Here is a 13672-nt window from a genome sequence, read left to right as displayed (position 1 = left end):
AGATAAGGTAGAACTTCTCTCTCTAAAAATATTTAAGGCCAGCTTGATTTGAACTCATTTAAAAGAATAAGCAAATCAACTGTTTGAAAATATTTTGTTAGCTTTTAAATGAGTTCAAATTTAATTATTTTATTTTTTTATTTTGCTAGATAAAACATTTTTATTACTCCATACTGATAAATAATAACTTTATCATGAAAAGATTATATGATTTAAATTAGCAAAATGATTTTGAGTTTATATAGTCCAAATGCCAGTTTGGATTCCGAACTCATCTCAACTCATCTTATTTAATCATTACAACTTTCTTAAATTTCAACACAAAATATAATAAACAATTTAACCTTTTAAAATTCTAAAATAATAATAATATTAAAAAATAATATTCTAATAATATTTTATTCAACTTTCATCTCAATTCAGTTTAACATCCAAATGCAGCCTTAATATACATCTCAACACCCATAGACCTAGCTCTATAACCAGCCGAGCATACACTAAAAGGTAAAGCAGCAACTGTCATGTAGTTTTTACTAACACCATAAATCCATCCAAGACACTGTAGTTTACATTTCTGCACAAGTCTTACAACTCTTTAGTTTGACATTCAAAGGCTCGTTTTTTATCTTGGCGCTAGCTATAAGAGGTGGCATTGTAAGGGGAAAAAAAAAACATTCATCATACAAAAGGCGTTTCCAAATGGAACATGATGGGAGGAAAATCGTAAGAGAACCAAAGCACTAAACAAGATTACAGAGGCAATAGTTTTTTATTATATGTGCAACTGTGATTCCCCCTGGTCAGCTAGACCTGGCTTCAAAGATGGCTGAGGAGAGGTTTCATTGGGATTGATACTTTTTCCAGTAGGTGGCAGACACCTTTTCGAAAAGAATGTAGCAATATTTGTTGCCCTCCTCCCATCCTTTTCTGCTAATTGAAAAGGAAAACTGGTTCAATCTCAGAGAAACAAATCCTTCAGATGAAATCAAGACAATATAGATTGGTGCACAAGTGTACCTGAGGGTGACAAGCCAAGCTTGTCCAAAATTTCTTTCTTAACCTACACCACAAAACAAATCCAAATCGTCTTATCAATTCATCAAACCTTCAATTTTCAAAGCTGAGAAAACACTACCCTAGAGAATGTGATTTTCTCATCAAAAGGCTTTCAGACCCAAATGCAAGATCTCAATCATTCAAGCCCTCTGTACAGGCAGAAGGTGGTTAATTGGTGGAGGGCTTTATTAGGTAAATAGGTTGACGCATCAAGGAGAGACAATTGAAAACTGACGCCAGTAATTTAATTCCCCAATTTTTATCTGTTCAACCTCTGCCTATCTTACCCAATCTCCTTTCTCTTTCCCACTTTATTTTGTGTTGAGAAACAATGTACTAACCTTTGTTGGAGTAAAAAATTTGGAATAAACTATCATACACCAGCAGTGACAAGTGCTGTGCACTGCATTCATCAAGCGGATTGGGTATTCATATTTTTGCAATTAAGGGAAGGGAGATTTTCTAAGTATTCGGAAATATGAAATTTTGAACTTAAAATATCAGCAAGGTTATAGTTATCCATGAGTCAAGGAGATTTATTCCCATAAAAATTACTATTTGTCGCATCCTTTTATTCGTTTTCATATTTTTCAAATTTCTTGTAGGATTCCAATGCAACCTTAAATATTGAGCAGAATATAGATTGTTAGGTGCATCTGCGTTTAAAAGACTTCCAAGGAAGTAAGTTTCTATGTAGCACAAAATAAAATTTTCAATTATGATATTCTATTTATTTTTTCTACCCTTTTAGGGTAAACTTTGCCAATTTATAAGGAGATTTTTATAAGTGACCTCACAAACTAATGTGGCTTAATGTTATACATTGAATTATAAAAATTCTTATTTTATTATTCTTTACTGATGCTTGAAAAATGCATCACCACACAGAAAAGTCACTGACCTGCCAATGATTATCCACAAAATCTGATATCTCACGCACTTTACTCCTTAACTGAGACTTTGAGGCAGCAGGTAACTTATGCTGTAAAGATTCTACAACCTTGTTGATTCCCTGAGGGGATGACCGAATCGCAGACACCTGAAATCAGCATGACTACTGTTTTAACCAAGGGCAAAGGATTGCAAGCCATCATAGTAAAATCCATAGCAACACCAAAATATATCTGAAATTATCACTGCTCACCCCAACAGAAATGAAACACAGAACTTACAATTGTAGGTAATTCTGATTCCGGTATAGCATTCACAATTGACATTGGAGTGGTGCTATCTTTGCCACCAGACAGACAAGCTTCTTGATCCTCATCTTGCATATTTTCAATTGATATCTCTACAGGTGGACCATGAGGAAAAACACACATACTCAGAGCTTGCAAACATGTTTGCTCCAGTTTAGGAGTACCACTAAGATCTTCAGCCGCTAACAAAGCAGCCTTCTCATGCATCAAATTTAATATAATCAATGGCTGGTTTTTCCTAAGAGCATGCTCCGTCAAATTGTATAAACACTTTTTCTGTCGAAGCAATGAGCAGAACTCCTGGTTCTTTAGGTCCGGCTTACAATTAGGTGAGCTTCTGACTTCAACTCCATTGCTTTCCACTCGGTCAACTTGTACTCCCTGCACACACAAAACAAGCAAGTTTCAAAATAGTATTTCATGTAGCTTTGATAGTGCTTGCAAGAAGAGATCCTATAGACTGAGCTTTTAGGTTAGGCAAATTGTCTGGAGGGTGCACAAGACAGTTGAACCTATGGCCAGATCTCTCCTCTGGTCAGATAAACAAACAGTGAATTTAAAGTGATACTCTCATAAGTTGGTTTGGGTTCCTTTCCATCTTTCATAATTTTTAGTTATGTTCTAGAGGGTCCACTTCAAAGAAATTAAAAATATAAATAAATAAAAAGAGAAGAACGAGATGAGAAAGAGAAGGGTGTAATCCAGATAAATGCAATCCACATCATAATGAAAGATTCCTCTGCTTACAGTCACATCATTATATCTTCATTACCACAGGCATAAGGGTAAATCTGAGTAAACATACAGGAAAATAATATTTAAACAAGGATTTTTTAAGACCCTAATAAAGTACACTAAACAGGTTTCCAACATTAGCGTGAATGAAATGCTTAAATGTGCTTCAATGAGCTCCCACACTCTCATACTTCTAGTTAAAAAGTTGTAGCCACTTTCATCCTATTTATAGTTTATGAACCAATATAAACATCATCTTACTTGTTCTTGAAAAGGGAAGGGATTAAGAGAGAAAGTTCCATTTGGCCATTAAAATGAGAAAGGGCAAAACACAGGATCTCAAATGGTAGAGCTCAAACCTCATTTTCGGAAAGATAGCCATCAGGTACAAAAAAACCATCTTCACTTTCATCTTCATCATCAACTCTTGAACATCCTTCCTCCAAAATGTCTTCATCTTCGTCCTTATCGCAATCTGAAAGACTTTCACCAGGGTCATCCTGGACAATTAGGATGTTAGTTTTGGATGTAGGCATTATAATATTTTTTTTATAGGTAAAAAAAATTAATTCAAAAAATTCAAATTTTTTTTAGGATGTAAGCATTATAATATTTAATGTCATTTACAAAACTATGTCAGTACCTCTTCCCATTCCTCATCGCTATCTTCCTCATAATTCACATCTGGATCCTTCTTAAAAGGGCGGCGTGGGCAAACAACATGACTGGAAAGAAGGATTACATCACAGTACATCAATGCCAAACTCAACTGCGTTGGATTCTAAGCATCTAAGCAACACCCCAAGTGAGGCATCTCAGTCAAATTTAACAACAATGCGGTACATCAGTTGTATCTTAATGCAAATCCATACACTTTCATACACATCTCAAGCAAGCTAGACTATGAGGTATTTACATAATGTCAGAATATTCAAATTTCTAGTATTATATATCAAAGGCAGAAAAGTAGAAATAAAATCTGGCTTTAAAGTGACTAGGAGAAGAGAATAAGGGGTTGTTTGGAAGATGGGATGGTTACATCTCTCATCCCATCTCATCTCATCTCATTTCCTTCCCAAACATTATTGAAACACAAACACTTCTCAATTTCAAATCTTCAACTTTTTTATCTAATCATTACCTAATCATTATAACTTTCCCAAACTTCCAAACAAAATACAAAAACAATTTAACTTTTTCAAATCTCAAAACAAAAATTATATTAAAAAATTATATCTTAACAATATTTTAACTTTATAATATTTGTATTTAATTTTCTCTCCTTTCCCAAAACCCCATAAAACATCATAACTCAAATCATTTCACTACTATTCATAGATTTTTCATCTCATCTAATTCCACAAGCATCCCATAAATTGTGGAAGAAGAGAATAAGTTGTAAGTATATAAAAAGAACGCACCAAACTTCAGCAGACAACTCAAGCTGCTCATACCTGCATTTACCTAAAACAGGGTGGGGGCAGGCACTGTATGTCTTGATCATGCATTAGAGCTAGAGAGAGAACCTTCACCTTCTCTCTAAAAAACCTCCCTAAGCCACAACTAGCTTGAGGGGGTGGGAGCTTTGGCTCCTGCCCCCTCACTCCCTTCTTGTTTTTCTAGTTTACATTAGTGTTTTCTTTTCTTTTCTATGTTTTTAATAGGTCTAATAAAGGAGGTGATCCCAGTCTCAACAATTTTCTTTTGTCTCTGTTCTCCTTCACAAATCCTCTGGGTTTTGGAAGTGCTGCATGTTTGGTTGCGGGGTGGGATGTGCTAGTCGGGTTTGGATGTGCAATGGTGCTCGTGTGGTGTGCAATGGTCGTGCTTTGTGCGATGGCTGCCAATGCACGTGATGGATGTGCAGCCTAGAGCCGCCTAGGTGGCTGTGATGGTCATCGATGGGTGGCTGTGCAATGGCCATCGAAAGGTCATGCGATGGTCAGGCTATGGTCAGGCTGGTGATGAGTGCTGCCTGGTGCGATGGTCATCAATGGGCTGGCAGGTGTTCGTGAGGACAAAGAAAAACCGTAAGGGAGGGGTCGCGAGCATAGCAGGAGGTAGAAAAAAGAAAAAAATAGTAAGAGAGAAGAGGCTGCACAAAAAGGTAAGTTTGAAGCCCTAGTGAGGTGGTGAGCCACCTGGAACGAACGCAGCTGGGGCAAGAGCTGGTCGAGAGGGGCGGGCGATACTATGGCCGGTGTGGTGTGGCAGAGCTCATGCGTAGGAGGGTCTTCTGCACAGTGGAGGTTGGTGTCTATGCGAGCTGGGTGCTCGTGCCATCTGGGCTTGAGAGCTTGCAATGGGCGCACCATCTGGGCTCATGCCAATGCTCGTGGTGGGCGATGGTAGCAAAGAGAGGGACGGACTAGGGAGAGAGCAGTGGAGGGGGGGCAACGACAATGAAGAATCGTAGGAAGGAGAAGAAGAAATAAAAGGAAAAAAATAAAGAATCAAGAAAGTAGAGGGGGCAACGGGCTAGAAAGAGATGAAACCCAAAGCCTCCACTTGCAATTTTTTATGTGTTTTTGTATTTTTTAATGTATTTTCTTTGTGCAATTTTTTGCATTTAGTAATTAATAAAAAATAAATAAGCTATTGGACTTAGTGTTCATAACAGCAGAGTCTCGTACTCCTCCCTGAGAAGATGGAGGGGGCTAGTGCTTCTTTTCTTTTGGAAGATGGGTCATTTAGTTCTATTTTTACAGAACGCTCTCTCTGTTAGGAGAGAGCTTTATAGAAATTAAAACAATGTCCACCACAAAAACATTTGTGCGAAAGTGCCCCAAAACAAATGCATAGTTTGACTTATAGTCCAAGTTTATCCTGTATTAATAAGTCACAGCTGTAACTTCGGTTCATTGAATGAAATGAAGTCTGTTTCCATCAAAAAAAAAAAAAAAGTCTAAATATTTGAACAAAGAAACAACAAAATTTATATGGTGGGTTAAAACTTAATGAAACATTTTTCTGACAACTTTTACAATCTTGATGCTAATCATTTATTAAAAAAAAAAAAAAATCTTATTACTAAGAGCCACACCTAGGGGCAAACGGAAGGGGGCTGGCCCGCAGAAAATCCATTGTCCTCCCATGTCTCTTTACAATGATTTTATAAAAATTCTTTTTGGTCCGTAAAAATTTTAAAATAACCATCTTGGCCCTTAAAAATCCATAAGGCCGTTTTTCCAAAAAAATCTAATACTTTTTTTTTCAAAAATCTAAAGAAATATAAATAAATTTAGCTTTGGGCAAAAGAAAAACAATTTAATCCAATATCTATTTTTTGTTACATTTAAAAATTAAAAGTATGGATAAGATTTTCTAAAAGCTCAAAAATTTATTTTTTATTTTAAAAACTTGAAGCACAACTTTTTTTCATCCTCCATTGATTGAACCTCTTTCCAATTCTATTTTTTTTTTCTCTTCTCCACTAACAATTTCGAAGGGGAGCACTCAATACGCCAAGTTTACAGCTGAACCAAGAAAACCATTATTTAAGCAGGTAAAGAATACATATGTTGAGCTCCCAAGGAAGGAAGAAGGAGAATTTAACCCCCCCCCCCCCAGCCTCTTCATCATTTTAAGATTATTGATCTTTTGTTATCATGAACACGCTTATAGGTTGATGAATATGTTGATCATAAACATACATTATGTATAATGCTAGCTCATCGCAACCCATTGAATTGAAACGGAGACATGCACACAAATTAATTAGAAATGCTCATCTATAGTAATCTACAAAAGCATAACCTAGTAATCCATTATTGATGCATTCGTATGAAATTACGAATGGCAGGCCAACAACTAATAAGATAGTTATCTACAAGAAGACCTGATAGACAACTCTGCTTTTTATAAAACATTCTAATAATATCAAGCTTAGTCCCACACGACGGAAGACAACATCAAACTAATGTTACCATAGCTTAGCTTTTTTGTATCATACACCATAAAAATTAGGTCTATATCTCAATATGTCAAATTTTCAGTTGAAGAGAGAAACCATTATCTAAAAATCTTGACCTCTCATGTACTTAAAACTGAATTATGTATCCTTATGCTGATGAATATGTTGATCATAAACATGCAGTATGCATTCTAAAAGCTCATCATGACCCATGGAAGTGAAGAAGAGGAATGCTCGCATATAGATTAGAATTGTCCACCTATAGTTATCCAAAAAAGCATGACATAGAAATTAATTATTTGACACATCCATAAGAAATTAAGCATTGTAGGCTGATAAGTCATAAGATAGTCTACAAGAACATTTTTCATAGAAAACTCTGCTTTTTCTAAAATATTCTAATAAGATTAAGCTTGGACTCACAAAATGGAAAACAAAAGTCAAACTAATGTGACAATAGCTTACCTTCTTTTATGCCAAATACCATAAAATGCAGGTCTATGGCTCTTATCAAACTGCAATAGCTGTTTCCCTCGGTTGCACTTATTGACAACAGGAAGGGAACCATCCACATTATTATGGCATGATCTTTCATCAGAAATCCTTTCTCCCCATCCATCTGCAAGCTTCTCAATGCTCATGTCATCATCATGAGCCAGTCCTCTACTAATTGAGAGCTTAAGTTCCTTAAATAGTTCAGTCTTAGGCTTACGACGTACACCCCAATGCTGTTTTCTGTTTGAACGAAGAGAATGACCTAAGTGGCGCCAAGATGACAAGTGCGACCTGCATCATGTAAGAGAAAAAAAAATAGATACAAGAGTTTTTGAGGAAGATAGCTCACAACGCTAAACAGAATGATAAAGGAGACATACTTGCTGATCTCACTCGCATCGATATCATTTGATGAAAGGATACAGTCCATCACATTAGTTACAGCAACAAGCATGTTTTCATATTTTTTACTTGATGAATCAGATGTGGTTGCTTTGGCTGAAGATTTGTCATGCTCGCATGATGGGCTATTTTTGCTTCTTTTTAGAAAACGTTCCATGATTGAAGCTTGCTTTTGTATAGAAAGTTGCTTTTTCAGTTCAGCTTCTTCCTTTTCTCGACGCCGTTGATCCTTCTCAGCTTCTTGTTCCTGCTTCAAATGAATAATTTTATCACTTATAAAGTGTGTTAAATGAGATAACACTATGATGATAAATGTTAAATTAGTATAAGTAATAAATGCTAATGCCATAACATCTTAACCATGTAATCTGAAAGTAATGACTATGATTTAAGAATTTTGTAAACCAGTATACTCCAAGAATTATAAGGAATAATTTTCTACCATAAATAAATTCCATTAAAAGATAAATCGCACTTACAGCTTGCCCTTTTTCCTTTTGAAGTTCACGTTCCAGTCTTTTCTTCTCCTTTTCAACTTCTCTTTTATTTCTTTCCAATTCTTTGACTAGCAGTTTCTCTTCACGTTTTGCTTCCTTTTCAGCCCTACAACAGCAAGTTCAGAGAAAATGTTAGAAAAATAAATTAAAAGCACACAAACTGATAGACCAACTGCAAATACGTACATGTCTGCTCCATTTTTCTGTAACAGATTCTCCATATATGAACGAATATCTCCTTCATTATGCACTTTAACAAGCTTTTCAGATGCCTTGCAAAGGTCACGCTTGTAATTCCCATCACTTCCAGAGTTTTGTAATGCTGCCATCATTCCTGATACGTGCCACAAACTAGATTAGACTGCAAGACACAGGATGAATATCTGCAGATAGAAAAATGGTCAACAGCCTTAAAATATTACCAAAGTTCTGCAATACATCGGAATATATCTGTATGAAACTCCTGACTTAATTACTCTATAACTCCCTATGCACCATTTGTTTGGAGCTTTAAACTTTTTCCCTTTTGTCCAATCAATGAGAGGGATCGCAATTTCTATTGCCTGTGGCTTGTTGATTCCCAGTTGATTCCCATCATGCTTGAAAACATAATATTTTAAAATCATCAATACATATGATGATGTGAGAATCATGCCTCCCAAAGAGGAAGCATTCTCAGGATGCAAAATCCCGACAGCAATTGCCAAAATTTGACCTAGAGCAGATGAATGTCCAACATGTCAAGGTGGAAACTTACTTGAATTCTACACGTTCTTTATAGAAATTTTCCATTGACTCATTTCCCTCTCTAACCTCATTTTGGAAAACACGGAATGTTGTTCTCCTTAAGCAACCCCCTCCCCACCTTTAGTTTATTGTTTTGTCCTTTATTTTCTTCAGAACAAAGGTTATATTTGTTGATGTAAAAGTTTGTTGGCTAGGATTAGATGACTAGGACTTATTTGAATTATTGGATAAATGTAATTTGTTTTATCTTTATCTATGAATATTTAAATTCAAAGATAAATAGATTAATAGATAAAGGTTTGATTTTATCTTTATCTATGAATATTTGAATTCTAAGATAAGTGGTTAAATAGATAAAGGTTCAAAAGACTTTTGATCAAGATTGAATGTTCGAAAAGATTGGAGATATCAAATGATCTGAATAGAAGATTCAAAAAAAAGATATCAAGCAGAAAGAATTTGAACTATTAAGAAGTTATCCAAAACAAAAGCTGAACAGAAATTAGTTACTGCAGAAAAGAGTCATCGCGACATGTCAGCAATCCGTCAAGAGACATCTTCGTGACAGATTCTATCCGTCAGCAGAATCCTACTGAAACTGAAACTCTTTTCAAATTGTTTATTTAAAGGATCCTACTGATTATGATCCATAAAGATTCAGATCTACATATTTTCTAGAACAATTTCTAGTGCATTGTTTGGTGAGAAAATTTTTTAGTGAATTTTCATATTTGTGATCTCTCTTTGAGTGTGATCGTACTTCGTGCATGGAGGATTGTGTGATTAGATTTCAGCCCTTAAAATTTTAGGAGGAAAGACAATATTTGAAGATCGCCAAAGGTTCTGGCTGCTATCGCGGTAGAAGACAAACGGGTCATTTGTCTGATCAAGAGAGTCAAGTTACAAAGATTTTGTAATTGATGAGTACTTGTAATTGATTTTCAAATGATAAGATTGACTTTCCTGATTTGGCTGCCCCGTAAAATTTTACCTTTAAAGAGTTCTTTAAAGAATTTCCCTTCAATATCAATCTTAGTGTTATGCAATTTATTTATTTTATGTTATTGTTTAATTATTAAATTAATTGCATGCTTGAATACTAACCAATTTGTTGAGTGAATTGGTAAATATTTCTACTGCATTACAAGGATACTTGGGTAATTTCAATATTCATGTAAAGATTCTGTCAAAGTCAGTCAGTACAATTAACAAAAATAAATGCACTCCACCCCAAGTCGTGTTACCAATCTCAACTCACCTTTGCTTTTATCATTTATGATCATGCTACACAATTTTCAGCACAAATCAATCATAATTGATGACAAACAACAAACCCTTAATCAGGGGCAGAACCAGAAAATCTAGTTTGGGGGAGCCAAGCTAAGAAAAAATAATTTTGGAGGGGCCAAATACTAATTTTTATATAGTCTACTTTATAAAAACACATTCTAAAACCTAATTTTCATCAAATTTTAAAAATTTTGGGGGGGTTTTGGCCCCCCCAAGCCTTAAGGTAGTTCCGCCCCTGCCCTTAACCATGGCACATAAAAAGAAAATTGAAGCCCTACGCCTCTATTCTGAATATGCATATGTACTGCAAGAAAAAAAAATGAATGAATAAATTAAGCTATATATTGACTCAAATACTTACCAGAAACAGCAGTAATCCTCTCGTGGATCTTTCTACGACATGCACGCCTGAAGTTCAATGCTACACGCGCAGATCTTGGAATCAACTTCACATCTCTAGTCTATAAGATAAGTAATAAAAAAAAATCAATTAATACACCTGCAGAGATTAGATAAACCAAATAAACAGAGATTGAGAAATTAAAAAAAAAAAAAAAAAAAGCTCAATGTGCCATACAGACACAATCAACTGTAAGCTGCTATTCCCCATAAAATTTGCTAAAATGCGATAACAAATAACACTGCACATAGGAACACAAGAAAGACTCAGGACACCCAACACCAACTCGATACATTGCAAAAAGACACACACACACACATATCCAGTAAGCTCTTCAAATTAAAGAACAAAGATCAAGAGAACGTGATAAACAGAAAATGAAAAAAGAATAATATAGCAAAAATATAAAATATCCCATAAAACTAAACAGGATTATTATTAACCCATTTTACATACCATGTTAAAGATCAAGAACGATAAACGAATAAAGCCGATAAAAGAATAGTGATATTTTGCATAAATTAATGAAACTGTTCACTGTCAGCTCCAAATTGAATGCACGGGCATTTTTAGGCATGTCCCCATAGCAAGAGAATTTTGAGCATGATTAACATACACATCAATCATTAAGGCGGATACAGAATATGTTGATTTGGAAAATGAGATTGGATCCAACAATAAGCATACTACAATGCAAAAATGCAGAGTAGGCTATCCCAGTAAAGAATAACGATGAAGCACCCAGAAACTACCACTAAAGTTAATGTTATTACCAGCTGAAAACTAGATAGAAAATATTGACACGAGATCAATAAATATTAATATCTAAAACATTCCCGTCGTGCCACAACCAAAAATGAAAAGGCAAATAGGAAATGTTAAACGCCATAAGCAAAGCAAGAAATGCCCAGGATATCCTCTTCCAACACCATCAACAACCTAAACAGATTTACAATACGTATCCCATCCCCTAACAGCAAATTAAGCACGCCAACCAAAACCGCCTGAAACAAAGAAACCCCGATAGAAAAACAGTAAATAAAAACCCTAACCAAGTAAGAACTTATAAAAAACCAACACCATATCAGACATGCACGACAATAGCCACAACCGAGAAGATGTCACCCCAATACCGATTCAAACACGGTGGAACGCGCTTTTATTACAGCAAATCCATTAAGCAAGAACCAACAAAAAGCCAGGGAAGCTCATAATTATCACCTCCCAACACCAAAGGCACTCCTCGGACTCGTCCTCCAGCACATCTGCCTCCGCGTTCGGCACCCCATACATCATCCTCTGCCCCACAAAGAGAACAGTGCTCTTCACCGACGCCAACGTCATCCCATTTCCCCTCACCTTCTTGTAAATCTCTTCCACAAGCCTCGACAACGGAAGCTCACTTTCTTCCATCGACGCCGCAACCACCGCATTGTTCGAATTGCATACACCCAAGTCAAAATCAACTCTCTCATTCTTCACTTCCTTATAGTATTTGAACAATCCGGCGAGTTCTACGCGTAGAGATTCGATTTGGGCCGCTTTTTCCTCAGGGTTCGGGGGCTCTGGTGCGAAAGAAGCCCTCTTTCGCTTCTGGGTTTTCCTTGGTCGGTCCTGACTGTTTATCTTCTGATCCTTCGGGTCCTCGTCCAAGTCGATTACCACCGTGTCCCCCATTTTTCCAACCGCAACGACAGACCCAAACCCCAGAAGTCACTGACGGAATCAAACCCCAAAAGAAATGAGAGTGAAAACAAAAACCAGAAATAAATATTTAGCACAAACCCCGCAGGGCGAAGGAGCGAACCAGCCTCGTCTGAAGATCTGGGGAATGGTGCCAATAGAAGGATAGAAGTCACTCGTTCGGTGAGCCAGTGTTCGATCTGGTTCAATCCTAAGTTTTTGTTAAAAGCGAAAAAGAAAAAAACAATTAAGATTTTTCGCGCCAAGGAAAGAAAAAGTGGGGTTTGGCTCCAAAAGTTGGCGCGCCATTTTTTTGTGTTTTGGCATGCTTCACTCAAGTCGGTTTCGGCGCGGTTATTCAACGCTTCACCCGAAATCCTGAAGGCTGAAGTCGACCATTGGATCCACCTATACAAAGTAAAGGCATTTATTCAATTTTAATATGTTCTTTGGATGCTAATATTTAGGGCCTAATAGATTTGGTTCCGTCCGATTTTAGATATATTTTAATACCAAATTAATATAAATCGTTTTTAAAACTTTGAAAATTGATATAGACTAATTTATCACCGAAATTAAAATTTTCAATTTTTTTAAATTTTGATTTAGTACGGTTTGGTTTACAGGTGTGATTTGATTTTTGAATTATCCAACTCTAATCTCTACTCATGAATGGAAATCATCTCTACTCCACTTTTTTTTTTTTTTAAATACAAATACTCTTCAATAGAAAAATAAAAATTTATATGTTATATCAAATGCTTTATTAAAATTTATAAGATTAATTTTATATTATATCAAATGTTATATTAAAAAGTTAGTAAGCATAAATAATATAAGATGTTGATTTCATATTATATTAATTAGTATATAATACATAATATAAAAAAATTTATTAAAAAATTTTATATATAATATAAGAAATTAAATATATATTTCGGTTCTGTTCCATTCAGTCTAAACCGGTTTTTAAAATATAGTATCAAACCAGTTTTGATTCAGTTTCAATTCTTAAGAACCGAAATAGATCAAATTGGTAGGTTTGATTTAGTCTATTCGACCGACTTTTTGATTTTTTTACCCTTACTAATATTATATTTTAATGAGAATTCATCAATACGAGAAAAAGAGAGAATAAATTGTCTCAAATAAAAATGAGTAATGCTAGATACAAGATCTAAATAGACAAGTCTTATAAAAGTTTTTTGTAAAAAAGTGAGTCTCATTAATAAAGAATAGTTTTTTTTATACTTTT

General features: G+C 35.3%; 1 protein-coding gene across 2 annotated transcripts; it reads right to left on the bottom strand.

Annotated features, from left to right (window-relative positions):
• Window positions 1–505: 505 nt before the first annotated feature.
• LOC121262256 (chromatin assembly factor 1 subunit FAS1) lies at window positions 506–12804 on the bottom strand. Of its 2 annotated transcripts, none has more exons than XM_041164651.1 (12): window positions 11956–12804; window positions 10696–10795; window positions 8484–8631; window positions 8280–8403; window positions 7779–8047; window positions 7369–7689; window positions 3634–3715; window positions 3350–3490; window positions 2229–2636; window positions 1958–2095; window positions 1018–1060; window positions 506–930 (listed from the first exon to the last, which is right to left on the bottom strand). In XM_041164651.1, the coding sequence occupies exons 1-12, from the start codon at window positions 12409–12411 to the stop codon at window positions 773–775; spliced, it is 2388 nt and encodes a 795-aa protein (XP_041020585.1). In that variant the 5' UTR covers window positions 12412–12804; the 3' UTR covers window positions 506–772. The 2 variants fall into 2 exon arrangements, with proteins under 2 accessions (XP_041020585.1, XP_041020586.1); XM_041164652.1 differs by having other exon boundaries at window positions 506–927; window positions 11956–12802.
• Between the last annotated feature and the right edge of the window lie 868 nt (window positions 12805–13672).

Source organism: Juglans microcarpa x Juglans regia, chromosome 4S (genome assembly GCF_004785595.1).
Source record: "Juglans microcarpa x Juglans regia isolate MS1-56 chromosome 4S, Jm3101_v1.0, whole genome shotgun sequence".
Lineage (NCBI taxonomy): Eukaryota > Viridiplantae > Streptophyta > Magnoliopsida > Fagales > Juglandaceae > Juglans > Juglans microcarpa x Juglans regia.
The sequence above is the reverse complement of the archived record's forward strand: the minus strand, read 5'-3'. Positions and strand labels throughout refer to the sequence as shown.

What these genes read in the sequence shown, in the direction of transcription:
- LOC121262256 (XM_041164651.1), bottom strand. Translation starts at nt 12,411, where the DNA reads ATGGGGGACACGGTGGTAATCGACTTGGACGAGGACCCGAAGGATCAG. An exon ending in GAGGATTACTGCTGTTTCTG is followed by an intron (nt 8,632 to 10,695) that starts GTAAGTATTTGA and finishes GGCACGTATCAG; the next exon opens with GAATGATGGCAGCATTACAA. An exon ending in AATCAGAATTACCTACAATT is followed by an intron (nt 2,096 to 2,228) that starts GTAAGTTCTGTG and finishes TGCTGATTTCAG; the next exon opens with GTGTCTGCGATTCGGTCATC.